This window comes from Salvelinus alpinus, chromosome 16 (genome assembly GCF_045679555.1).
Source record: "Salvelinus alpinus chromosome 16, SLU_Salpinus.1, whole genome shotgun sequence".
Taxonomy (NCBI): Eukaryota; Metazoa; Chordata; class Actinopteri; order Salmoniformes; family Salmonidae; genus Salvelinus; species Salvelinus alpinus.
This window is the reverse complement of record NC_092101.1, coordinates 52,715,261-52,742,983: the sequence shown is the minus strand read 5'-3', so window position 1 is coordinate 52,742,983 and position 27,723 is coordinate 52,715,261. Positions and strand designations below refer to the sequence as shown.

Genomic DNA, 27,723 nt, shown 5'->3' with positions numbered 1-27,723 from the left:
AGTGAGTATCAGTCAATGTAGGACTATATAATGCATGGGTCAATTCAGAGTTGTGATAAGCATGGGTCCATTCAGAGTTGTGATAAGCATGGGACCATTCAGAGTTCTGATAAGCATGGGCCCATTCAGAGTTGTGATAAGCATGGGTCCATTCAGAGTTGTGATAAGCATGGGCCCATTCAGAGTTGTGATAAGCATGGGCCCATTCAGAGTTGTGATAAGCATGGGACCATTCAGAGTTGTGATAAGCATGGGACCATTCAGAGTTGTGATAAGCATGGGACCATTCAGAGTTGTGATAAGCATGGGACCATTCAGAGTTGTGATAAGCATGGGTCCATTCAGAGTTGTGATAAGCATGGGCCCATTCAGAGTTGTGATAAGCATGGGCCCATTCAGAGTTGTGATAAGCATGGGCCCATTCAGAGTTGTGATAAGCATGGGCCCATTCAGAGTTGTGATAAGCATGGGCCCATTCAGAGTTGTGATAAGCATGGGCCCATTCAGAGTTGTGATAAGCATGGGCCCATTCAGAGTTGTGATAAGCATGGGCCCATTCAGAGTTATGATAAGCATGGGTCCATTCAGAGTTGTGATAAGCATGGGTCCATTCAGAGTTGTGATAAGCATGGGACCATTCAGAGTTGTGATAAGCATGGGCCCATTCAGAGTTGTGATAAGCATGGGACCATTCAGAGTTGTGATAAGCATGGGCCCATTCAGAGTTGTGATAAGCATGGGTCCATTCAGAGTTGTGATAAGCATGGGACCATTCAGAGTTGTGATAAGCATGGGTCCATTCAGAGTTGTGATAAGCATGGGACCATTCAGAGTTGTGATAAGCATGGGTCCATTCAGAGTTGTGATAAGCATGGGACCATTCAGAGTTGTGATAAGCATGGGCCCATTCAGAGTTGTGATAAGCATGGGTCCATTCAGAGTTGTGATAAGCATGGGCCCATTCAGAGTTGTGATAAGCATGGGTCCATTCAGAGTTGTGATAAGCATGGGTCCATTCAGAGTTGTGATAAGCATGGGACCATTCAGAGTTGTGATAAGCATGGGACCATTCAGAGTTATGATAAGCATGGGACCATTCAGAGTTATGATAAGCATGGGTCCATTTAGAGTTATGATAAGCATGGGACCATTCAGAGTTGTGATAAGCATGGGACCATTCAGAGTTATGATAAGCATGGGACCATTCAGAGTTGTGATAAGCATGGGACCATTCAGAGTTATGATAAGCATGGGACCATTCAGAGTTGTGATAAGCATGGGCAACTCAGACTTTACGTAAATCATTCACTAACCTGTTTTCCATCCAACCTTTTTAAGCGAGTAAATTACAAATTGGATAAAAACAAATGTCACGACGTGCCTGATGGAAACAGCAAATTTGTCTGTAAACTTTCCAACCAAATGTCGACAAAACAAAACACGCTAGACAAGGTGAGATATTTTAGTGTCGGTAAAATTAGTAATGTGAGAAGTGGCGGTGGATACGGCTTTATGCGTAAATATTGATATAATAACCATCATATCGAAGTAAACTTGGAGTCACGTAATTATATATTGTGTGGTCCTCCCACTACGACTCGGGAAAGCATGCAGTTTATTAGGCTACAGATGAAACAAGTTACGATCAACTTCACAGGGAGGTGAAAGGTCACGGTGACCAGCTTGATGCTCCTTTCCAAATAAATATAGAGGGTCTTTTATTCTGGTGATGATCGATGCTTGGCTTCCGTTTGACTAATGTAACCAATCTCACTTTTTTGTCCATCATAATCTCATCATTTAGGCTAGCCTACCCGCACTGAATATCTGCAAGGTGTTGGCTAGAACGCAGTGCCAAGACAAGAGTGGGCATATTCGCTATATAACTAAATGTTTCTTCTGACAAATCCATCAGCAGATTCAGAAAAAGCGATGGAAACCCATTTAACTTCTATTTTATTTACGGAACTTAACCGTAAAAGTTATTTTTATGTGCACTACGTCATCACGCACAGCCTTTTATCTGCAAGGACAGGAGGGAGGACCTACCTTGATGAAGCGTTCAGTGGGGGGGAAGATCCCCAGACAGATGGACAGAAGGATCCAACCTCGGTAGAAACTACTGCGGTTCCCATTCTCCTGCAGCTGCTTACAGATCTGACAATAGATCTCATCTCTACATGGAGAAAACAGAGGAACAGAGGGAGGAGAGAGGGAGAGGAAATAGGTTAAAGAGAGAGGGAGAGGATAGAGAGGGCAAAGAGAGAGGGAGAGGAAAGAGGGGGAGAGGAAAGAGAGACGGAGAGGATAGAGAGATTTATAGAGAGAGGAGAGGAGAGAGAGAGGGAGAGGAAAGAGAGAGGGAGAGGAAAGAGAGGGAGAGGATAGAGAGATTTTATAGAAAGAGGGAGAGGCAAGAGAGAGGTTGAGGCAAGAGAGAGGGAGAGGCAAGAGAGAGGGAGAGGAAAGAGAGAGGGAGAGGCAAGAGAGAGGGAGAGGCAAGAGAGAGGGAGAGGATAGAGAGAGGGAGAGGACAAAGAGAGGGAGAGGAAAGAGAGGGCAAAGAGCAGCCAGAGCCACAGCTGAACCACACACCTGAGGTCTCTTCTGACGATGGCGTAACCCACGATGACGTGCAGCTTTTCCAGAGCAGTCATTGGCCGGTCGAGGGTGGGTCCCTCTCCTACCAGTATCTCGTCCTCCTCACTGATGGTTTGCACAGTGGGTGGCTTGGAAACCTCTTCTCCTTCCTCTGACTGGGGGACACAACACCATCATAAAGATGACTCTATTGTTTCATGCCGCCTCTCTGATCTCGAGGCTACCCGGCTGTCGCCACATTTTAATGTTGGTCTAGATATTGTGGACACTGTTGTGGTTTTACTGGGCCTCTTGATCTTTGCTCAGTTTTAGACCCAAATGGCACCCTATTCCCTATATAGTGCACTACTTTTGACAAGGGCCCAATAGTGCACTATAAAAGGGAATAGGGTGCCCTTTCAGACCCAGTTCTCAGTCTCACCTCCTCCTGGATGATAGAGGGTTTCCTCATGCCCCTAGAGGGAGAGGCTGGGACCTCCTCCGAGATGGAAGAGGTCTTTCTGCCCCCACTCAGCATGTTGGTGAACGTAGAACCCTTCCTGGCTCGGGGCGTCGCGTCTACAGCCGAGGAACCCTTCCTGTTCAGGATCACCTGAGGAACACAAGGGAAGTAAACGGTCAGGCTTTATTGGGGTGGTTTCCCGGACACAGATTACGCTTAGTCCTGGTGTAAGAAAAGAAAAGAAAAGCCATTCCTTTCAGCCAATCAGCGTGCCAAAAATGGTCCAGGTCAGAGGTTATAATTGTCAACAGATGAAGAAACGTATCAGAGAGAGAGAGAGAGAGAGAGTGTGAGTGAGTGAGTGAGTGAGTGAGTGAGTGAGTGAGTGAGTGAGTGAGTGAGTGAGTGAGTGAGTGAGTGAGTGAGTGTGTGTGTGTGTGTGTGTGTGTGTGTGTGGGTGTGTTAATGTGGGTGTGTTAATGTGGGTGTGTTAATGTGGGTGTGGTGACCTAGAGAATAAAGCTCTGTAAATCACCTCGTCGGGCTTGGCAGACGCCTTGCGGTTCCGGGACAGCAGGTCCGTAAAGGTGGAACCCTTCCTCCCTTTAGAAGCGGGTTCCTCTGGTACTGTAGAGACCTTGCGGTTTTTCTGGTTCCTCAGAACCCTCTATAAAATACATGAATTCATTAACCTTATAGTGGAGACATGATCAAAGGAGAACATTCACTGAAACTGCCGAGAAAAAGAGTAGAAAAATGAAATGAAAATGGCGTCCATCATTCTGCTGTTTTTCTTGTCCTACTTGGGCTAATCCCAGTGGTACCCACCTGATCCAGGCCCACCATGTGGCTCAGCCTCCTGTCCTGTCTCAAGGCCAGGTCCTGATCCAGGGAGCTGTTAACCATGTTTGACCCCCTGAGGCCTCTGGCCCCCTGGCCCTGCACCAGCTTGGGCTCCGGCAGGTCCCCTATGAACCTCAGGATGATCCACCAGACTGTCATGGAGGCCTGCAGAGAGAGAGAGAGAAACAACACAACGATGGATTGACTTTTTTTTTTTCTGTGAACAATTTTGTATTTAAATGTTTTTATTAATGTTCATCAAACAGATGATCGCAGTCAAAAAAAAAGAAGAAGTTAAAGTAAGTGAAACGTACAGTATTTACTGTTATTAAATAATGGTTCTTTTAAGAAACATTGAAAGCTGGGTTTAGGAAAGCCTCCGAAAGTGTGAGGATTATAAAAGACTATGAGTTCAGAAAACCTTTTGATTTCACAACAATGAAGGACACTGTGACGGCACCGACAGTTTCATTCAATGTACCGGTCACTTCGACAAGGCGAACTCTGTGTCAAGATGGGGGGTTCTATTGGGTAGGGTTTTGCTGAACTCTCTCATGAATATATTTTTTAAAATGGGATTTACCACAACATCTCCTTCGTCTTCATGGTAGAGTAGTGGCTGTCTGAGCCTCTGGCGGATGTGTGTTGGCGTGGCGGCGCCCTGGAAGTACATGGAGGCAAACTTGGAGAAGGAATACTCATCCAGGTCATCGTAGTCCTCCTCGGGGATGTCCTCTACCATGGGCAGGTCGTCCAGATCCACCTCCTCTGGTCTGGTCCGCTCTCCCTGCTTCTCCAGGTCCTGAAGAAGAAGAAACAGAGATAATGAATATTGGGACTGTGAGGTCTCGTTGAAACCTTGACAAAAACAGAATGTGGTTTAACAAGGCTATGGGACTGTAGCGTGGTATTACAAGGGTTGGAAGAGTCACCAAAGGGGGATGGACCACAGAGTAAAACAATCTAGAGGGTGCACTGGGGACAAAAAGACTGTGATAACAAAGCAAGTTTGCTAAATCTGTTTGCTAAATCTGTAGGTTGGACTCATCAACCCTTCAGAGATGCTACAGTATTTTACCACAATGCATCTTACTACATCTATTACAGAGGTCCTTATTAACCTTGAATCCAGCAGGAGCTTGTCCCTCCTGCCCTCCCACCATATTGGGCAGGAACCCGAAGATGTCGTCCACCATTTCCTGTGCTGTGATTGATTCTGATTGGGTGCTGGCCTCCTTCTCTTTCTTCTGCCGGAGCACCTGGTCTAAACGTCTTTGCCTCTCCAGGGCTGCCAACTCTTCCTCACGACGCTCCTTAGCGGACAGGAACATCTAGGTTGAACAGGAGTTCAGAAACACAGTCAATAACTGATGAATGAGTCACTTAGTTAGAGTTAATTATTGATTGATTGAATCAATCAATCAATGAAGTTTCTCCTCACGATGCCGATCAGAAATAAATCAAACAGTCAGTCAATCAAGGTATTAAGCAATCAATCCATCAAATGTATTTATAAAGCCCTTTTACAACAACAGTTGTCGCAAAATGTTTTACAGTAACCCTGCCTAGACCCCCAAAAGAGCAAGAACATACCTAACACAGATTGACTACATTTATTATCAAGAAATACACGTATATACTACTGTACAGTGAACATGTCATCTTGAAAAGGTGGAAGAGAGCTTATCTTACATCTCTCTTCATCTTCTTCACTTGTTTCCTAGCCAGCATTCCCCTGGAGTTAGCCTGCAAGAGGATCACCGCTTGCCTCTTCCTCTGCCACTCCTTCCTGGCCAGGCACCCCCGTGTCTGTGCCTGTAGCCGGACCGCAGCCACCCTCTTCTGCTGGTAGTGGTGCTGAAGCTGGCGGGCTCGGACCTTCGCCTGCAGACGAGCAAAACCCAGCTGGACCTGGAGGAGAGAAGGCCATAAACACGTTGTCTGTTTTATTCTAACAGGTTTTGACTACGCGTATGTTTCCTGTTAAACGTTCTTAACAGTCTTGTAATATGTTTTCGGTACGTTTATGTTCGTCATTATATATTTTCTTGGATCTCTATATGGAATACTTTAACAGCCAGTAACTCACGACTCTGTAGAGCTTTCTGCCTTTGTATCCTCTCCAGTTTTTCTGAAGGACCAGCGCAGAGGACTTCTGTCTCAGGAACTGTCTCCTGCAGGGTAACATATAGAAGACAAAGACATCTCAAAGGACTGTCACATCACAAGACTACAATAGCCTACGTCCACAGCGGCACCCCTATTCCCTATATAATGCATTACTTTTGACCAGGGGTCATATGGCTCTATGTAGAGTTCATTCAGCTGCTTGGCCCTATATCATACCGATGTTTGTAGGCTCGCAGGACCCTCTGTATCAGAAGGGCTTTCTCATTCAACTCCTTCATTCTCTCCAGCTCCAGCATAGTGTCATGGAAGTCCTGAGATTAGAGGAATGGAAAGCTCAATCAATCAATTAATCAATCCATCCGTCCATCCATCCATCTACCCATCCATCCTACCATCCATCCATCCATCCTACCATCCATCCATCCATCCATCCTACCATCCATCCTACCATCCATCCTACCATCCATCCATCCATCCTACCATCCATCCTACCATCCATCCATCCATCCATCCTACCATCCATCCATCCATCCTACCATCCATCCATTCTACCATCCATCCATTCTACCATCCATCCATTCTACCATCCATCATACCATCCATCCATCCTACCATCCAGCCTACCATCCATCCATCCATCCTACCATCCATCCATCCATCCTACCATCCATCCATCCTACCATCCATCCATTCTACCATCCATCCATTCTACCATCCATCCATCATACCATCCATCCATCCTACCATCCAGCCTACCATCCATCCATCCATCCTACCATCCATCCATCCATCCTACCATACATCCTAGTATCCATCCTACCATCCATCCTAGCATCCATCCTAGCATCCATCCTAGCATCCATCCTACCATCCATCCATCCATCCATCCATCCTACCATCCATCCAGTCTACCATCCTACCATACATCCATCCTACCATCCATCCATCCATCCTAGTATCCATCCATCCTACCATCCATCCATTCTACCATCCATCCATTCTACCATCCATCCTACCATCCATCCATTCTACCATCCATCCTACCACACAACCATCCATCCTACCACACAACCATCCATCCATCCATCCATCCATCCATCCATCCTACCATCCATCCTACCATCCTACCATCCATCCTACCATCCATCCATCCATCAACCACTCCTTCATTCTTTAAACCTGGAACCTGGACAACCATACTATTTAGAGATTAGAGTTATCCGTGAGAGGTCAGCATAAATGGATGGTTACCTTCAGAAATATTTTTGTCTTGCCGGTCTTCCAGTCACCATCTTGTCCAGCAAGAACGGTCTCACAGATCCATTCAGCGCATTTCTGTGGAGATTCCTGGGAAAAATATACATTTTCTTTACATGCCACGTTATGAAGCTAATTGGCGATCATATTTAACTTCACTAGGGTAGGGGGCAGCATTCGGAATTTTGGATGAAAAGCATGCCCAAAGTGGAAGTGGAAATTTCCAGACATGAGTCCAGCGCGTGATCGGGAGAGCGCCTTTCTTGTTTCTCCTTTTCTATTGACGAAGCTTTTGTCCGGTTGAAATATTATTGATTATTTATGACAAAAACAACCTGAGGATTGATTTTAAACATCGTTTGACATGTTTCTACGAACTTCTATAGTACTATTTTGATTTTTCGTCTATCTGTTGTGACCGCGCTTTGTTCCAATGGATTGCTGAACAAAACGCACCAACAAAACAGAGGTTTTTGGACATAAAGAGGGACTTTATCGAACAAAACTAGCAATTATTGTGTAAGATGGAGTCTTCGGAGTGCAACCATATGAAGATCATCAAAGGTAAGTGATACATTTTATCGCTATTTCTGACTTTTGTTACTCCTCTTCTTGGCTGCTAACTCTTTGTAATGATTTGTCTGCTGGGCTCTGTTCTCAGATAATCGCATGGTTTGCTTTCGCCGTAAAGCCTTTTTGAAATCTGACACCGTGGTTGGATTAACAAGAAGTGTATCTTTAAACCCATGTATAACCCTTGTATGTTTCATGAATTTTTATATCTAATATTTCTGTTTTTGAATTTTGCGCTCTGCAATTTCACTGGAATCTAGCGTCCCACACCCCCTAGTGAGGTTAAACAACAAACATGGTTTCTGTGGTTGAGCCACAAGATTGAGCAAAGTTGCAGTGACGCAATGAACAACAACAATAACAACAACAACAATATCAACAGCAACATTTCTTCTCACCACTTTGGGGTCACAGAGGCTGCTTTTGAGAAGCACGCGGTATCGCTCCAGGAACTCATCGAAGGTGTAGCGGATTGGATAGCCAGCCTTCCTGATCCTGATGGTCTCCATCATCCCAGAGTAACGCAGCTGACGCATGCACAGATCCCTGTCAAACAGCTAAAACAGGGAAGCATACACAGCTCTCTGTCAAACAGCTAAAACAGGGAAGCATACACAGATCCCTGTCAAACCGCTAAAACAGGGAAGCATGCACAGATCCCTGTCAAACAGCTAAAACAGGGAAGCATACACAGATCCCTGTCAAACAGCTACAACAGGGAAGCATGCACAGATCCCTGTCAAACAGCTAAAACAGGGAAGCATACACAGATCCCTGTCAAACAGCTAAAACAGGGAAGCATGCACAGATCCCTGTCAAACAGCTAAAACAGGGAAGCATACACAGATCCCTGTCAAAGAGCTAAAACAGGGAAGCGTACACAGATCCCTGTCAAACAGCTAAAACAGGGAAGCATACACAGATCCCTGTCAAACAGCTAAAACAGGGAAGCATACACAGATCTCTGTCAAACAGCTAAAACAGGGAAGCATACACAGATCTCTGTCAAACAGCTAAAACAGGGAAGCATACACAGATCCCTGTCAAACAGCTAAAACAGGGAAGCATGCAGTCCATCTTTAGGCCAGTGGGATGGTCTCATAGGAGAAACAGTTTGAGATAAAAATGGATGTTAAAGTAACTATCAATTTTTTCCAGATTTCTATGAAATATGACCAATATTTAATTATTAGGATATGAGTGAAATATGGTAATTGAGCATGTTCAAAAGCAGCTTTTCTATGTTGGAATTGTGTGGTTTTTAAAAAGTGTGATTTTTTTTTACTGGACAGTTACTATGAGTGACAAACATTTCACAACATCTGTCATAGTTTATTAAGGTGACTGTATTAAAACCACAGAAGTACATATTATCCCTAATTGAATAGGACTTCTGACATACCATAGGCTTCTTGAAGTCGTTGGGTTTGATGCAGCGTATGAAGTAGGGCTGGCAGACTGTCAGGGTCTTCATCAGGGCGTCTAGGGACTGACGGAACTGGCCACTCAACGTAGGAGCACGCTTCTTAGTATCCACCGTTTGCTGCTGTAGAGAAAGAAAGAGAAATATATCAAGACAGAAATATAAATATATATACACTATAGAGAATATACACCACCAGTCAAATGTTTAGACACACCTAATCATTCCAGGGTTTTTCTTTATTTTTACTATTTTCTACATTGTAGAATAATAGTGAAGACATCAACACTATGAAATAACACATATGGAATCATGTAGTAACCCCAAAAAAGTGTTAACCAAATCAAAATCTATTTTAGATTTTAGATTCTTTAAAGTAGACACCCTTTGCCTTGATGACAGCTTTGCACACTCTTGGCATTCTCTCAACCAGCTTCATGAGGTAGTCACCTGGGAATGCATTTCAATTAACAGCTGTGCCTTGTTAAAAGTTCATTTGTGGAATTTCTTTCCTTCTTAATGTGTTTGAGCCAATCAGTTGTGTTGTGACAAGGTAGGGCTGGTATACAAAAGATATCCCTATTTGGTAAAATACCAAGTCCATATTATGGCAACAACTGCTCAAATAAACAAAGAGAAACGACAGTCCATCATTACTTTAAGACATGAAGGTCAGTCAATACGAAACAATTCAAGAACTCTGAAAGTTTTTCAAGTGCAGTCGCAAAAACCATCAAGAGCTATGATGAAACTGGACTGCCACAGGAAAGGAAGACCCAGAGTTACCTCTGCTGCAAAGGATAAGATCATAGCAGTTAACTAACTGCAACCTCAGATTGCAGCTCAAATAAACGCTTCACAGAGTTCAAGTAACAGACACATCTCAACATCAACTGTTCAGAGGAGACTGTGTGAATCAGGCCTTCATGGTCGAATTGCTGAAAAGAAACCACAACTAAAGAACACCAATAAGAAGAAGAGATTTGCTTGGGCCAAGAAACACGAGCAATGGACATCAGACCAGTGAAAATCTGTCCTTTGGTCTGATGAGTCTACATTTGAGATTTTTGGTTCCAACTGCCGTGTCTTTGTGAGACTCAGAGTAGGTGAATGGATGATCTCCGCATGTGTGGTTCCCACCGTGAAGCATGGAGGAGGAGGTGTGATGGTGTGGGGTTGCTTTGCTGGTGACACTGCCTGTGATTTATTTAGAATTTAAGGCACACCTAACCAGCATGGCTACCACAGCATTCTGCAGTGATACGCCATCCCATCTGGTTTGCGCTTAGGCTGTGTAAGGGCTATTTCACCAAGAAGGAGAGTGATGGGGTGCTGCATCAGATGATCTGGCCACCACAATCACCCGACCTCAACCCAATTGAGATGGTTTGGAATGAGTTGGACAGCAGAGTGAAGGAAAATCCGCCAACAAGTGCTCAGCATATCTGAGAATTCCTTCAAGACTGTTGAAAAAGCATTCCAGGTGAAGCTGGTTGAGAGAATGCCATGAGTGTCTAAAGCTGTCATCAAGGCAAAGGGTGGCTACTTTGAAGAATCTAAAATATAAAATATATTATTATTTGTTTAGCACTTTTTTGGTTACTACGAGAGAGAGAGAGAGACAGAGAGACAGCAACAGAGAGATAGAGACAGAGAGAGAGAGAGAAACAGAGAGACAGAGACAGAGAGACAGAGAGAGAGAGACAGAGTGTATTCTTATGCTACTGTATCGGAGTGACTCTAAAATGTAGCTATTTTAAAGCACAATTCCTGCAATTCTACATGTTTTACCATGAGGCTGAGATTATATATATTGTTTACAGTTTTAAAGCTAGTTTCCTGCAACTCTACACATTTTGTGATGGGCTGAGAGAAAATATGCAGTTTAAAAGCATATTTCCTGCAATTCTACACATTTTGTCATGTGCTGAGGGAAAATATGCAGTTTAAAAGCAAATTTTCTGCAATTCTACACATTTTGTCATGGGGCTGAGAGAAAATATGCAGTTTAAATGCAAATGTCCTGCAATTCTACACATGATGCCATGTTCTTATGCTACTGTATCTGAGTGACTCAAACATGAAACAAAATCAATGGTGGCCCCATGTCATGGCATTTTGGGAATTTTTTATTCTCCCTGACTGTCTAGTTTTTATTTTGGGGATTGTATATATATACACTGCTCAAAAAAATAAAGGGAACACTTAAACAACACAATGTAACTCCAAGTCAATCACACTTCTATGAAATCAAACTGTCCACTTAGGAAGCAACACTGATTGACAATACATTTCACATGCTGTTGTGCAAATGGAATAGACAAAAGGTGGAAATTATAGGCAATTAGCAAGACACCCCCAAAAAAGGAGTGATTATGCAGGTGGTGACCACAGACCACTTCTCAGTTCCTATGCTTCCTGGCTGATGTTTTGGTCACTTTTGAATGCTGGCGGTGCTCTCACTCTAGTGGTAGCATGAGACGGAGTCTACAACCCACACAAGTGGCTCAGGTAGTGCAGTTCATCCAGGATGGCACATCAATGCGAGCTGTGGCAAAAAGGTTTGCTGTGTCTGTCAGCGTAGTGTCCAGAGCATGGAGGCGCTACCAGGAGACAGGCCAGTACATCAGGAGACGTGGAGGAGGCCGTAGGAGGGCAACAACCCAGCAGCAGGACCGCTACCTCCGCCTTTGTGCAAGGAGGTGCACTGCCAGAGCCCTGCAAAATGACCTCCAGCAGGCCACAAATGTGCATATGTCAGCATATGGTCTCACAAGGGGTCTGAGGATCTCATCTCGGTACCTAATGGCAGTCAGGCTACCTCTGGCAAGCACATGAAGGGCTGTGCGGCCCCACAAAGAAATGCCACCCCACACCATGACTGACCCACCGCCAAACCGGTCATGCTGGAGGATGTTGCAGGCAGCAGAACTTTCTCCACGGCGTCTCCAGACTCTGTCACGTCTGTCACATGTGCTCATGTGCTCAGTGTGAACCTGCTTTCATCTGTGAAGAGCACAGGGCGCCAGTGGCGAATTTGCCAATCTTGGTGTTCTCTGGCAAATGCCAAATGTCCTGCACGGTGCTGGGCTGTAAGCACAACCCCCACCTGTGGACGTCGGGCCCTCATACCACCCTCATGGAGTCTGTTTCTGACCGTTTGAGCAGACACATGCACATTTGTGGCCTGCTGGAGGTCATTTTGCAGGGCTCTGGCAGTGCACCTCCTTGCACAAAGGCGGAGGTAGCGGTCCTGCTGCTGGGTTGTTGCCCTCCTACGGCCTCCTCCACGTCTCCTGATGTACTGGCCTGTCTCCTGGTAGCGCCTCCATGCTCTGGACACTACGCTGACAGACACAGCAAACCTTTTTGCCACAGCTCGCATTGATGTGCCATCCTGGATGAACTGCACTACCTGAGCCACTTGTGTGGGTTGTAGACTCCGTCTCATGCTACCACTAGAGTGAGAGCACCGCCAGCATTCAAAAGTGACCAAAACATCAGCCAGGAAGCATAGGAACTGAGAAGTGGTCTGTGGTCACCACCTGCAGAATCACTCCTTTTTTGGGGGTGTCTTGCTAATTGCCTATAATTTCCACCTTTTGTCTATTCCATTTGCACAACAGCATGTGAAATTTATTGTCAATCAGTGTTGCTTCCTAAGTGGACAGTTTGATTTCATAGAAGTGTGATTGACTTGGAGTTACATTGTGTTGTTTAAGTGTTCCCTTTATTTTTTTGAGCAGTGTATATATATATATATATATATATATATATATATATATATATATATATATATATATATATATATATATATATATATAGCTCCATTATCCTTTCTACATACTTTATAACTGGTTTTAGTCGTTTAAGTTTACACTGAAAACAATCGATATAGGGGATACAATGAAGCAGCTTTGACCGCAGGGTATCTGTGTTATATTGAATCTGCTCCAGGGGTTTCCCAGGCCTCTTTCCACGGGGTTCCCAGGGTTCCACTGACCCGTAGAGAGTTCTTGGGAGTGATGGTCATCCTGGGGTTGGCGCTGGCCATCTCGCCATTGGAGGAGAGCTCGTTCTGGAATGCCTGCTTTAGCATCTTATTGGACGATTTCTCCACCAGCTGGATGAGGTCAGTGCTCAGAGCATCTCTGTTCTTCTCAAGGAAACCTAAATAACAACATGAGACGTTACTAGTGCTTGTCCCAAATGGGACCCTATTCCCTACATAGTGCACTACTTTTGACCAGGGCTAATAGGGAATAGGGTGCCATTTTGGGACGCATTCTACATTAAACAGATTTTATAATGATAATATCAAACACAAATAGTGGGGCAGGTTGATATAAGTAAAGTGGGTCTCAGTCCAACACAGGTACAAACTCTGTCATTACAGTTTAGAGTCTAGAAATACACTGTTTGCGTCTTGGAATACCTTTTGAATCGTAGTGGACCACCCCGGCGAAATGCTGGATTCCAAACTGGGTGTCATGGTTGTTTTTAGGGGGGATGTAGACGTCGCCCTTCCCATGTACCTGGTTCATCTTGTTGATCATGGTGGTATCTGTACCCTACACACACACACACACACACACGCACACGCACACGCACACACAACAGAACAAAGAACCAAAGCGTTAGGACCTTTCCACTTGTCCGAGCCAGAACGGCCCATAGCGTCAGAGACTATTTCTTGTTTCTGTAGTTTGAGGCAGCTTGATGTAGAAGTACACCACCTAGACAGGACGCTAGTCTGTACGAGTACACCACCTAGATAGGACGCTAGTCTGTACAAGTACACCACCTAGACAGGACACTAGTCTGTACAAGTACACCGCCTAGACAGGACGCTAGTCTGTACAAGTACACCACCTAGACAGGACGCTAGTCTGTACAAGTACACCACCTAGACAGGACGGTAGTCTGTATGAGTACACCACCTAGACAGGACGCCAGTCTGTACAAGTACACCACCTAGACAGGACGCTAGTCTGTACAAGTACACCACCTAGACAGGACGCTAGTCTGTACAAGTACACCACCTAGACAGGACGCTAGTCTGTACAAGTACACCACCTAGACAGGACGCTAGTCTGTACAAGTACACCACCTAGACAGGACACCAGTCTGTACAAGTACACCACCTAGACAGGACGCCAGTCTGTACAAGTACACCACCTAGACAGGACGCTAGTCTGTACAAGTACACCACCTAGACAGGACGCCAGTCTGTACAAGTACACCACCTAGACAGGACGCCAGTCTGTACAAGTACACCACCTAGACAGGATGCTAGTCTGTACAAGTACACCACCTAGACAGGGCGGTAGTCTGTACAAGTACACCACCTAGACAGGACGCTAGTCTGTAGGAGTACACCACCTAGACAGGACGCTAGTCTGTACAAGTACACCACCTAGACAGGACACCAGTCTGTACAAGTACACCACCTAGACAGGACGCCAGTCTGTACAAGTACACCACCTAGACAGGACGCCAGTCTGTACAAGTACACCACCTAGACAGGACGCTAGTCTGTACAAGTACACCACCTAGACAGGACACCAGTCTGTACAAGTACACCACCTAGACAGGACGCCAGTCTGTACAAGTACACCACCTAGACAGGACGCTAGTCTGTACAAGTACACCACCTAGACAGGACGCCAGTCTGTACAAGTACACCACCTAGACAGGACGCCAGTCTGTACAAGTACACCACCTAGACAGGATGCTAGTCTGTACAAGTACACCACCTAGACAGGATGCTAGTCTGTACAAGTACACCACCTAGACAGGATGCCAGTCTGTACAAGTACACCACCTAGACAGGACGCTAGTCTGTACAAGTACACCACCTAGACAGGACGCCAGTCTGTACAAGTACACCACCTAGACAGGACGCCAGTCTGTACAAGTACACCACCTAGACAGGATGCTAGTCTGTACAAGTACACCACCTAGACAGGATGCTAGTCTATCATGGGGCCTCACTCGGAATGTTACTTGCACTTTAGAGCTATGGTTCTATTCACTGGCCTATCCACAGGGGCTATTGGGAAAGACCCAATAAGATCATAGGCCTTATAACCAGTTGCACATGAAGTGGGTACTTCAGAGCACAGTGCAATTGGGTAAACAGCAACCAAAAAAGTAGTTTAAGTGTCACTGATTTAATTTGCGTCCCAAATGGCACCCTATTCCGTACATAGTAAACTACAGTTGACCAGAGCCCTATGGGCCCTATAGTAGTGCACTATACAGGGAATATGGAGCCATTTGAGACGCGGACTTAAAGTGCAGGGCGGAGGCTAGGTACCTTGGGGAAGTTGCTCTCCTCGTCGATAAGTGCCAGGATGTTAAGAGACTTGTTGGCCAGCACGTCCAGTGTTCTCTGGTTGTCGTTGTATTCGATGTGCTTCCAGACGATGTTCTCGCGGGTGTACTCATCCTGCTCCAGCTTGAAGACATGCTTCACAAAGAACTGCTGCAGCTGCTCGTTGGCGAAGTTGATGCACAGCTGCTCAAAACTGTAACGAAACGAGCAAACGACCCACACAATAATCAATAGATTGGTTCGACACACTTTAGGACGATGACTAAAGTCAAAGGCTGACTGACGTTAGAGAGATAGATTAAAGACATGAAGGCTGACTGACTTTAGGGAGATAGATTAATGACATGAAGGCTGGTCTGACTTTAGGGAGATAGATTAAAGACATGAAGGCTGACTGACTTTAGGTAAATAGATTAAAGACATGCAGGCTGACTGACTTTAGGGCGATAGTTTAAAGACATGAAGGCTGACTGACTTTAGGTAAATAGATTAAAGACATGCAGGCTGACTGACTTTAGGGAGAGAGATTAAAGACATGAAGGCTGACTGACTTTAGGTAAATAGATTAAAGACATGAAGGCTGGCTGACGTTAGGGAGATAGATTAAAGACATGAAGGCTGACTGACTTTAGGGCGATAGTTTAAAGACATGAAGGCTGACTGACTTTAGGGCGATAGTTTAAAGACATGAAGGCTGACTGACTTTAGGTAAATAGATTAAAGACATGAAGGCTGACTGACTTTAGGGAGATAGATTAAAGACATGAAGGCTGACTGACTTTAGGGAGATAGATTAAAGACATGATGGCTGACTGACGTTAGGGAGATAGATTAAAGACATGAAGGCTGACTGACGTTAGGGAGATAGATTAATGATATGAAGGCTGACTGACATTAGGGAGATAGATTAAAGACATGAAGGCTGACTGACGTTAGGGAGATAGATTAAAGACATGAAGGCTGACTGACATTAGGGAGATAGATTAAAGACATGAAGGCTGACTGACTTTAGGTAAATAGATTAAAGACATGCAGGCTGACTGACTTTAGGGAGATAGATTAAAGACATGAAGGCTGACTGACTTTAGGGAGATAGATTAAAGACATGAAGGCTGACTGACATTAGGGAGATAGATTAAAGACATGAAGGCTGACTGACATTAGGGAGATAGATTAAAGACATGACGGCTGACTGACTTTAGGGAGATATATGAAAGACATGAAGGCTGACTGACGTTAGGGAGATAGTTTAAAGACATGAAGGCTGACTGACTTTAGGGAGATAGATTAAAGACATGAAGGCTGACTGACTTTAGGGAGATAGATTAAAGACATGAAGGCTGGTCTGACTTTAGGGAGATAGATTAAAGACATGAAGGCTGGTCTGACTTTAGGGAGATAGATTAAAGACATGAAGGCTGACTGACTTTAGGTAAATAGATTAAAGACATGCAGGCTGACTGACTTTAGGGAGATAGATTAAAGACATGAAGGCTGACTGACTTTAGGGAGATAGATTAAAGACATGAAGGCTGACTGACATTAGGGAGATAGATTAAAGACATGAAGGCTGACTGACATTAGGGAGATAGATTAAAGACATGAAGGCTGACTGACTTTAGGGAGATATATGAAAGACATGAAGGCTGACTGACGTTAGGGAGATAGTTTAAAGACATGAAGGCTGACTGACTTTAGGGAGATAGATTAAAGACATGAAGGCTGACTGACTTTAGGGAGATAGATTAAAGACATGAAGGCTGGTCTGACTTTAGGGAGATAGATTAAAGACATGAAGGCTGGTCTGACTTTAGGGAGATAGATTAAAGACATGAAGGCTGGTCTGACTTTAGGGAGATAGATTAAAGACATGAAGGCTGACTGACATTAGGGAGATAGTTTAAAGACATGAAGGCTGACTGACTTTAGGGAGATAGTTTAAAGACATGAAGGCTGACTGACTTTAGGGAGATAGTTTAAAGACATGAAGGCTGGTCTGACTTTAGGGAGATAGTTTAAAGACATGAAGGCTGACTGACTTTAGGGAGATAGTTTAAAGACATGAAGGCTGACTGACTTTAGGGAGATAGTTTAAAGACATGAAGGCTGACTGACTTTAGGGAGATAGATTAAAGACATAAACTGACAGCTGTGCTGCATAAGTTGCAAAATAGATTTTCAATGTACCGATTCCATGGCACACCATGTGTGCGCAAAACAACGCAGGATTCAAAACGTAGAATTTTAAATGTTAAATGTTTACACAAAATTCTTGCAACCAATAGAATGTTATATATATATATATGGGGGGATACGACCATCCCAGCTCTGCAGATTCTGAGTGTGAAGAGGTAGAGTAGTTAGATCATTTGTTTTGGTATTGTCCAGATGTAGCTTGTTTTTGGTCACAGGTTCGGGGATGGTTGAAGAAAGTACCATTTACCTGGAGCTAACTCTGCAGATAGAATTACTGGGTGATTTGAAAAGTCATAGTCAATCAATCAATACTATAATAATACTTTTAGCAACAAAATGTTTATCTTTAATTTACAACTTTAATTTAGGAATTTTGCAACCCTAATTTCCCCTGTGGGAATGAATGAATTATTTTGTGACGGTACAGACCTGTTCTTGTTGAAGTTCTCGAAGCCGAAGATGTCCAGCAGACCGATGGATTGTCTGACGTATTTAGTGTCCTCAGGAGGAGGCTTGAACACAGCCCTGTTGATCTTCTCCACCACCCAGACAAACAGCTTACCATAGATGGCCTGGTGGAAAACAGAGCAAAATACAAGCAAACATTATCATACTGTCCTATTTGCATTGCACCCCCACACCCTTCTACGCTGCTACTACTCTCTGTTATCATCTACGCATAGCCACTTTAATAACTCTACCTACATGTACATATTACCTCGACACCGGTACCCCCTGTATATAGCCTCCACATTAACTCTGTACCGTAACACCCTGTATATAGCCTCCACATTGACTCTGTACCGTAACACCCTGTATATAGCCTCCACATTGACTCTGTACCGGTACCACCCTGTATATAGCCTCCACATTAACTCTGTACCGTAACACCCTGTATATAGCCTCCACATTAACTCTGTACCGTAACACCCTGTATATAGCCTCCACATTGACTCTGTACCGGTACCTCCTGTATATAGCCTCCACATTGACTCTGTACCGTAACACCCTGTATATAGCCTCTACATTGACTCTGTACCGGTACCCCCTGTATATAGCCTCCACATTAACTCTGTACCGTAACACCCTGTATATAGCCTCCACATTGACTCTGTACCGTAACACCCTGTATATAGCCTCCACATTGACTCTGTACCGGTACCCCCTGTATATAGCCTCCACATTGACTCTGTACCGTAACACCCTGTATATAGTCTCCACATTGACTCTGTACCGGTACCCCCTGTATATAGCCTCCACATTGACTCTGTACCGGTCCCCCTGTATATAGCCTCCACATTGACTCTGTACCGTAACACCCTGTATATAGCCTCCACATTGACTCTGTACCGGTACCCCCTGTATATAGCCTCCACATTGACTCTGTACCGGTACCTCCTGTATATAGCCTCCAGATTGACTCTGTACCGTAACACCCTGTATATAGCCTCCACATTGACTCTGTACCGGTACCCCCTGTATATAGCCTCCACATTGACTCTGAATCGGTACCCCCTGTATATAGCCTCCACATTGACTCTGTACCGTAACACCCTGTATATAGCCTCCACATTGACTCTGTACTGTAATACCCTGTATGTAGCCTCCACATTGACTCTGTACCGTAATACCCCGTATATAGCCTCCACATTGACTCTGTACCGTAATACCCTGTATATAGCCCCGCTATTGTTATTTACTGCTGCTCTTTAATTATTTGTTATTCTTACTTTTTTAGGTATTTTCTTAAAACTGCATTGTTGGTTAAGGGCTTGTAAGTAAGCATTTCACTGTAAGGACTACCTGTTGTTTTCGGTGCATGTGACAAATAAAATGTGATTTATGAGTTCTATAATGTACTATAATACATTATCATACATTATCTTAGAGACATAATTATATTCTAGCCAAGCATCAAAGATGATAAGGTTTATATTTTTACCTCATGACTGAAAAAGTTCGCAAAGAAGAGCACCTGATTTAAACTCCAGATATATTATGGTCTTAGTAGGAACCCATGCAGTCCCCTAGCCTGGTCCCTGATCTGTTTGTGTTGACAAGAAGTGGTACCAGCCTCACCTTGACAAATGCGTCTTTGCCGTCCATGGCCTGGGCTGAGGTGAGAGGTTTGGTCACACTCTCCCTGGAGGTCATGAAGGAACGCTGGGTCAGACTCTTCTCCAGGGCCTTGGGGTCCACCTGGACCACACAAAGAGAGGGACATTACAGAGGTCAGTGACAGGTCAGTCTGGAGCTAACAGATATGACACCATGTTCTTGGGTACCCTATCGTATTCTTGAGAACCGAAAGCAGTTTCTGGGGTATGGAGACACCTAGAACGTCTGGGATTGAGGCTAGTGACAGGCTGGGATTGAGGCTAGTGACAGGCTGGGATTGAGGCTAGTGACAGGCTGGGATTGAGGCGAGTGACAGGCTGGGATTGAGGCGAGTGACAGGCTGGGATTGAGGCGAGTGACAGGCTGGGATTGAGGCTAGTGACAGGCTGGGATTGAGGCTAGTGACAGGCTGGGATTGAGGCTAGTGACAGGCTGGGATTGAGGCTAGTGACAGGCTGGGATTGAGGCTAGTGACAGGCTGGGATTGAGGCTAGTGACAGGCTGGGATTGAGGCTAGTGACAGGCTGGGATTGAGGCTAGTGACAGGCTGGGATTGAGGCGAGTGATAGGCTGGATTGAGGCGAGTGACAGGCTTACCTCCAGAAGTTTGATTGCCATGTTGAAATGATGTGACGTCATGACGTCACAGCTCTCCAGATTATTCAAAATGGTGGCTGGAAGGATCAAAGATAAGGAAGTCAGTTACAGTAAAATGTCTTCCTCCCCAACGGCCCCAAACCATGGCTCTATCTCAACTTGTCTTTCCGTGATTCCTCACATCCTGTTTTTATCACCTCCTTCTAAACCTCATTATAGTAGTAGGTCCAAGAAGAGATGATGGGTAAAGTCCCAATCCTATAGCAGGAGAGAGGGGTTAGGGTAAAGTCCCAATCCTAGGCCAGGAGAGAGGGGTTAGGGTAAAGTCCCAATCCTAGGCCAGGAGAGAGGGGCTGGGGTAAAGTCCCAATCCTAGGCCAGGAGAGAGGGGCTGGGGTAAAGTCCCAATCCTAGACCAGGAGAGAGGGGTTAGGGTAAACTCCCAATCCTAGACCAGGAGAGAGGGGTTAGGGTAAAGTCCACATCCTAGGCCAGGAGAGAGGGGTTAGGGTAAAGTCCACATCCTATAGCAGGAAAGAGGGGTTAGGGTAAAGTCCCAATCCTAGACCAGGAGAGAGGGGTTAGGGTAAACTCCCAATCCTAGACCAGGAGAGAGGGGTTAGGGTAAACTCCCAATCCTAGACCAGGAGAGAGGGGTTAGGGTAAAGTCCCAATCTTAGACCAGGAGAGAGGGGTTAGGGTAAAGTCCCAATCCTATAGCAGGAGAGAGGGGCTGGGGTAAAGTCCCAATCCTAGGCCAGGAGAGAGGGGTTAGGGTAAAGTCCCAATCCTAGGCCAGGAGAGAGGGGTTAGGGTAAAGTCCCAATCCTAGACCAGGAGAGAGGGGTTAGGGTAAAATCCTAGACCAGGAGAGAGGGGTGAGGGTAAAATCCTAATCCTAGACCAGGAGAGAGGGGCTGGGGTAAAATCCTAATCCTATGCCATAAAATGCAAGGAATCAGGGAAGGGTGAATAGAGCAAAGTCATTAAACCCTCCCTGATCCTGACCTTCAAAGATATAAACCTCTCCTCTCCTCCCTGGTCCTGATCTTCAAAGGTATAAACCTCTCCTCCCTGATCCTGACCTTCAAAGATATAAACCTCTCCTATCCTCCCTGGTCCTGACCTTCAAAGGTATAAACCTCTCCTCCCTGATCCTGACCTCAAAGATGTAAACCTCTCCTCCCTGGTCCTGATCTTCTAAGGTATAAACCTCTCCTCCCTGATCCTGACCTTCAAAGATGTAAACCTCTCCTCCCTGATCCTGACCTTCTAAGGTATAAACCTCTCCTCCCTGATCCTGACCTTCAGAGATGTAAACCTCTCCTCCCTGGTCCTGATCTTCTAAGGTATAAACCTCTCCTCCCTGATCCTGACCTTCAAAGATGTAAACCTCTCCTCCCTTGTCCTGATTTTCTAAGGTATAAACCTCACCTCCCTGATCCTGACCTTCTACGGTATAAACCTCTCCTCCCTGATCCTGATCTTCAAAGATGTAAACCTCTCCTCCCTGATTCTGACCTTCAAAGATGTAAACCTCTCCTCCCTGATCCTGACCTTCAAAGTGGACGTTTCCCAGATGCAGTATGGCGGCCAGCAGTTTGTTGATCTCCCAGGAGTCATTCTCAGAGAACATCAGGATCTTCATGGCCGAGCGGAAGTGGGCGTACTCCTTAATGTCATCACGCCCATCGCAACTGGTGCAGTTACCCTGACAACGCAGAGCAACAACAACAACCAGGCTCAGAGCAACGTGATACTGATCTCGGACCTGGTCCGCATTTACATCAATGAGCCATTATCCGTTCACTACTCATACAGCATCACTGGTAGCCATGTTTTCATTTTATTTTGATTTAAATCTTTATTTAACTAGGAATACGGGATTGAAGTTTTATTCCATTACAGGTTTTCTATGCCATGTGTTGGTAGTAGTACCAATGATGTCCATAAACACAATACATGTAAATACAAACTATTAGCATATACACTGAGTATACCAAACATTAAGAACACCTAATATTGTCCTGGCCCATGTTGACTCCAATGCTTCCCACAGTTGTGTCAAGTTGGCTGGATGTCCTTTGGGTGGGTGGACCATTCTTGATACACACAGGAAACTGTTGTGCGGGAAAAACCCAGCAGCGTTGCAGTTCTTGACACAAACCGGTGAACCTGGCACCTACTACCATACCCCGTTCAAAGGCACTTAAATCTTTTGTCTTGCCCATTCACCCTCTGAATGGCTCACATACACACTCCATGTCTCAATTGTCTCAAGGCTTAAAAATCCTTCTTTAACCCATCTCCTCCCCTTCATCTACACTGATTGAAGTGGATTTAGGTGACATCAATAAGGGATCATAGATTTCACCTGGATTCTCCTGGTCGGTCTGTGTCATGGAAAGAGCAGGTGTCCTTAATGTTTTGTACACTCAGTGTAAATGTCTGTGTTGTTACCATGGTGAGGTAGTTGTACTATATAGATATGTGGTTGTTACCATGGTGAGGTAGTTGTACTATATAGATATGTGGTTGTTACCATGGTGAGGTAGTTGTACTATATAGATATGGTTGTGGTTGTTACCATGGTGAGGTAGTTGTACTATATAGATATGTGTGTGGTTGTTACCATGGTGAGGTAGTTGTACTATATAGATATGTGTGTGGTTGTTACCATGGTGAGGTAGTTGTACTATATAGATATGTGTGTGGTTGTTACCATGGTGAGGTAGTTGTACTATATAGATATGTGTGTGGTTGTTACCATGGTGAGGTAGTTGTACTATATAGATATGTGTGTGGTTGTTACCATGGTGAGGTAGTTGTACTATATAGATATGTGGTTGTTACCATGGTGAGGTAGTTGTACTATATAGATATGTGTGTGGTTGTTACCATGGTGAGGTAGTTGTACTATATAGATATGGTTGTGGTTGTTACCATGGTGAGGTAGTTGTACTATATAGATATGTGGTTGTTACCATGGTGAGGTAGTTGTACTATATAGATATGTGGTTGTTACCATGGTGAGGTAGTTGTACTATATAGATATGTGTGTGGTTGTTACCATGGTGAGGTAGTTGTACTATATAGATATGTGTGTGGTTGTTACCATGGTGAGGTAGTTGTACTATATAGATATGGTTGTGGTTGTTACCATGGTGAGGTAGTTGTACTATATAGATATGTGTGTGGTTGTTACCATGGTGAGGTAGTTGTACTATATAGATATGTGTGTGGTTGTTACCATGGTGAGGTAGTTGTACTATATAGATATGTGTGTGGTTGTTACCATGGTGAGGTAGTTGTACTATATAGATATGGTTGTGGTTGTTACCATGGTGAGGTAGTTGTACTATATAGATATGTGTGTGGTTGTTACCATGGTGAGGTAGTTGTACTATATAGATATGTGGTTGTTACCATGGTGAGGTAGTTGTACTATATAGATATGTGTGTGGTTGTTACCATGGTGAGGTAGTTGTACTATATATATATATGGTTGTGGTTGTTACCATGGTGAGGTAGTTGTACTATATAGATATGTGGTTGTTACCATGGTGAGGTAGTTGTACTATATAGATATGGTTGTGGTTGTTACCATGGTGAGGTAGTTGTACTATATAGATATGTGTGTGGTTGTTACCATGGTGAGGTAGTTGTCCTATATAGATATGGTTGTGGTTGTTACCATGGTGAGGTAGTTGTACTATATAGATATGGTTGTGGTTGTTACCATGGTGAGGTAGTTGTACTATATAGATATGTGGTTGTTACCATGGTGATGTAGTTGTACTATATAGATATGTGGTTGTTACCATGGTGAGGTAGTTGTACTCGGAGGCGTTGCCTAGAGACAGGATCTTCTTCTGTTCCGCTGGCATCCCCATCAACATACAGTAGAAGATGTGGTAGTTCCTCTCCTCAGGGGCCTGCAGATACAAACACAATCACAACACAGTCACAACACAGTCACAACACACAACCTCACTATGGGCCTGCACAACAAACACAATCACAACCTCTATGGACCTGCACAACAAACACAATCACAACACACAGAACACACTACCTCTATGGACCTGCACAACAAACACAATCACAACACACAGAACACACAACCTCACTATGGGCCTGCACAACAATCACAACACACAGAACACACTACCTCTATGGACCTGCACAACAAACACAATCACAACACACAGAACACACTACCTCTATGGACCTGCACAACAAACACAATCACAACACACAGAACACACTACCTCTATGGACCTGCACAACAAACACAGTCACAACACACAGAACACACTACCTCTATGGACCTGCACCACAAACATAAACACAATCACAACACACTACCTCTATGGACCTGCACAACAAACACAAACACAATCACAACACACTACCTCTATGGACCTGCACAACAAACACAACACAATCACAACACACTACCTCTATGGACCTGCACAACAAACACAACACAATCACAACACACTACCTCTATGGACCTGCACAACAAACACAACACAATCACAACACACTACCTCTATGGACCTGCACAACAAACACAACACAATCACAACACACTACCTCTCTATGGACCTGCACAACAAACACAATCACAACACACAGAACACACTACCTCTATGGACCTGCACAACAAACACAATCACAACACACAGAACACACTACCTCTATGGACCTGCACAACAAACACAAACACAACACACTACCTCTATGGACCTGCACAACAAACACAACACAATCACAACACACTACCTCTATGGACCTGCACAACAAACACAACACAATCACAACACACTACCTCTCTATGGACCTGCACAACAAACACAACACAATCACAACACACTACCTCTCTATGGACCTGCACAACAAGCAATACTTTCTTTTGCACCCGTAACAATCTGTTAAACACAGTGGTGAACTTTCACTTTTACATTGATGTCAGTGGGAGAGCGAAAAATTTTCTCAATCGTAAGTTTTTCTTACGATTATATACACTGCTCAAAAAAATAAAGGGAACACTTAAACAACACAATGTAACTCCAAGTCAATCACACTTCTGTGAAATCAAACTGTCCATTTAGGAAGCAACACTGATTGACAATAAATTTCACATGCTGTTGTGCAAATGGAATAGACAAAAGGTGGAAATTATAGGCAATTAGCAAGACACCCCCAATAAAGGAGTGATTCTGCAGGTGGTGACCACAGACCACTTCTCAGTTCCTATGCTTCCTGGCTGATGTTTTGGTCACTTTTGAATGCTGGCGGTGCTCTCACTCTAGTGGTAGCATGAGACGGAGTCTACAACCCACACAAGTGGCTCAGGTAGTGCAGCTCATCCAGGATGGCACATCAATGCGAGCTGTGGCAAGAAGGTTTGCTGTGTCTGTCAGCGTAGTGTCCAGAGCATAGAGGCGCTACCAGGAGACAGGCCAGTACATCAGGAGACGTGGAGGAGGTCGTAGGAGGGCAACAACCCAGCAGCAGGACCGCTACCTCCGCCTTTGAGCAGGAGGAGCACTGCCAGAGCCCTGCAAAATGACCTCCAGCAGGCCACAAATGTGCATGTGTCTGCTCAAACGGTCAGAAACAGACTCCATGAGGGTGGTATGAGGGCCCGACGTCCGCAGGTGGGGGTTGTGCTTACAGCCCAACACCGTGCAGGACGTTTGGCATTTGCCAGAGAACACCAAGATTGGCAAATTCGCCACTGGCGCCCTGTGCTCTTCACAGATGAAAGCAGGTTCACACTGAGCACATGAGCACATGTGACAGACGTGACAGAGTCTGGAGACGCCGTGGAGAACGTTCTGCTGCCTGCAACATCCTCCAGCATGACCGGTTTGGCGGTGGGTCAGTCATGGTGTGGGGTGGCATTTCTTTGTGGGGCCGCACAGCCCTCCATGTGCTCGCCAGAGGTAGCCTGACTGCCATTAGGTACCGAGATGAGATCCTCAGAGCCCTTGTGAGACCATATGCTGACACATGCACATTTGTGGCCTGCTGGAGGTCATTTTGCAGGGCTCTGGCAGTGCACCTCCTTGCACAAAGGCGGAGGTAGCGGTCCTGCTGCTGGGTTGTTGCCCTCCTACGGCCTCCTCCACGTCTCCTGATGTACTGGCCTGTCTCCTGGTAGCGCCTCCATGCTCTGGACACTACGCTGACAGACACAGCAAACCTTCTTGCCACAGCTCGCATTGATGTGCCATCCTGGATGAGCTGCACTACCTGAGCCACTTGTGTGGGTTGTAGACTCCGTCTCATGCTACCACTAGAGTGAGAGCACCGCCAGCATTCAAAAGTGACCAAAACATCAGCCAGGAAGCATAGGAACTGAGAAGTGGTCTGTGGTCACCACCTGCAGAATCACTCCTTTATTGGGGGTGTCTTGCTAATTGCCTATAATTTCCACCTTTTGTCTATTCCATTTGCACAACATCATGTGAAATTTATTGTCAATCAGTGTTGCTTCCTAAGTGGACAGTTTGATTTCACAGAAGTGTGATTGACTTGGAGTTACATTGTGTTGTTTAAGTGTTCCCTTTATTTTTTTGAGCAGTGTATATACAAGTATACAAGCATTTTTTGTGACAATTTTGTCGATTTTCGAAACAGAGTCCACAAGACGCAGAACTCTGTGGCCTTTTGCAAAACAGTAAATGCGTTTTTTTTTTTTTTATGTATTTGCCTCGTCAAAACATAAATACATTCATCAGAACTATACTATACCATCGGTGTCATCACAATCCAATTCCATGTGTTCAATACAAAGGCTGGTTTTCTCATTGTTTTGAAGACTTTCCATTGGTGCACAGAAACACAATCCACAACAGAAATAAGGAAAGGCGAATAGAATGAAGAATCACAACTGATATGAATTTATAGGCCATCAACCCACACCAAAACAAAGCTCTATAATGAAAGATCACGATGACTGAGGAGTAACACAACTTCGTTCTCTTACATCTCTGCATGTCCGCAATATTATAAACAATCAGGACAAGATATTTCCAAATATCCTACATGGTATGACACCAATGGGGCGATGTAGAATGCTGTGCAAGTAGTATTTGCTGATTGCCGTAAAACAGTGAACACAATTGCACACATTTCTCTTTCGTAATTGTGTATTCACTTTTGACATTTTTATTTAAAGTTTTAAAATAGACC

General features: G+C 44.7%; 1 protein-coding gene across 1 annotated transcript in view; it reads right to left on the bottom strand.

Annotated features, from left to right (window-relative positions):
- LOC139541675 (unconventional myosin-VIIa) overlaps positions 1-27,723 on the bottom strand; it is a 107,348-nt gene that overhangs the window by 75,082 nt on the left and 4,543 nt on the right. Inside the window, exons 5-25 of the mRNA XM_071346595.1 lie at positions 24,339-24,452; positions 22,075-22,228; positions 20,518-20,594; positions 19,882-20,001; positions 18,232-18,374; positions 15,589-15,799; positions 13,705-13,840; positions 13,273-13,439; positions 9,249-9,392; positions 8,245-8,403; positions 7,268-7,363; positions 6,233-6,327; positions 5,976-6,060; positions 5,579-5,797; positions 5,008-5,217; positions 4,470-4,688; positions 3,872-4,051; positions 3,579-3,710; positions 3,023-3,193; positions 2,596-2,756; positions 2,050-2,176 (exon numbers count right to left, since the gene is read on the bottom strand). Of these exons, the coding sequence (XP_071202696.1) occupies positions 2,050-2,176; positions 2,596-2,756; positions 3,023-3,193; positions 3,579-3,710; positions 3,872-4,051; positions 4,470-4,688; positions 5,008-5,217; positions 5,579-5,797; positions 5,976-6,060; positions 6,233-6,327; positions 7,268-7,363; positions 8,245-8,403; positions 9,249-9,392; positions 13,273-13,439; positions 13,705-13,840; positions 15,589-15,799; positions 18,232-18,374; positions 19,882-20,001; positions 20,518-20,594; positions 22,075-22,228; positions 24,339-24,452 (3,120 nt within the window). The remainder of the gene's footprint in view (positions 1-2,049; positions 2,177-2,595; positions 2,757-3,022; positions 3,194-3,578; positions 3,711-3,871; positions 4,052-4,469; positions 4,689-5,007; positions 5,218-5,578; positions 5,798-5,975; positions 6,061-6,232; positions 6,328-7,267; positions 7,364-8,244; positions 8,404-9,248; positions 9,393-13,272; positions 13,440-13,704; positions 13,841-15,588; positions 15,800-18,231; positions 18,375-19,881; positions 20,002-20,517; positions 20,595-22,074; positions 22,229-24,338; positions 24,453-27,723) is intronic.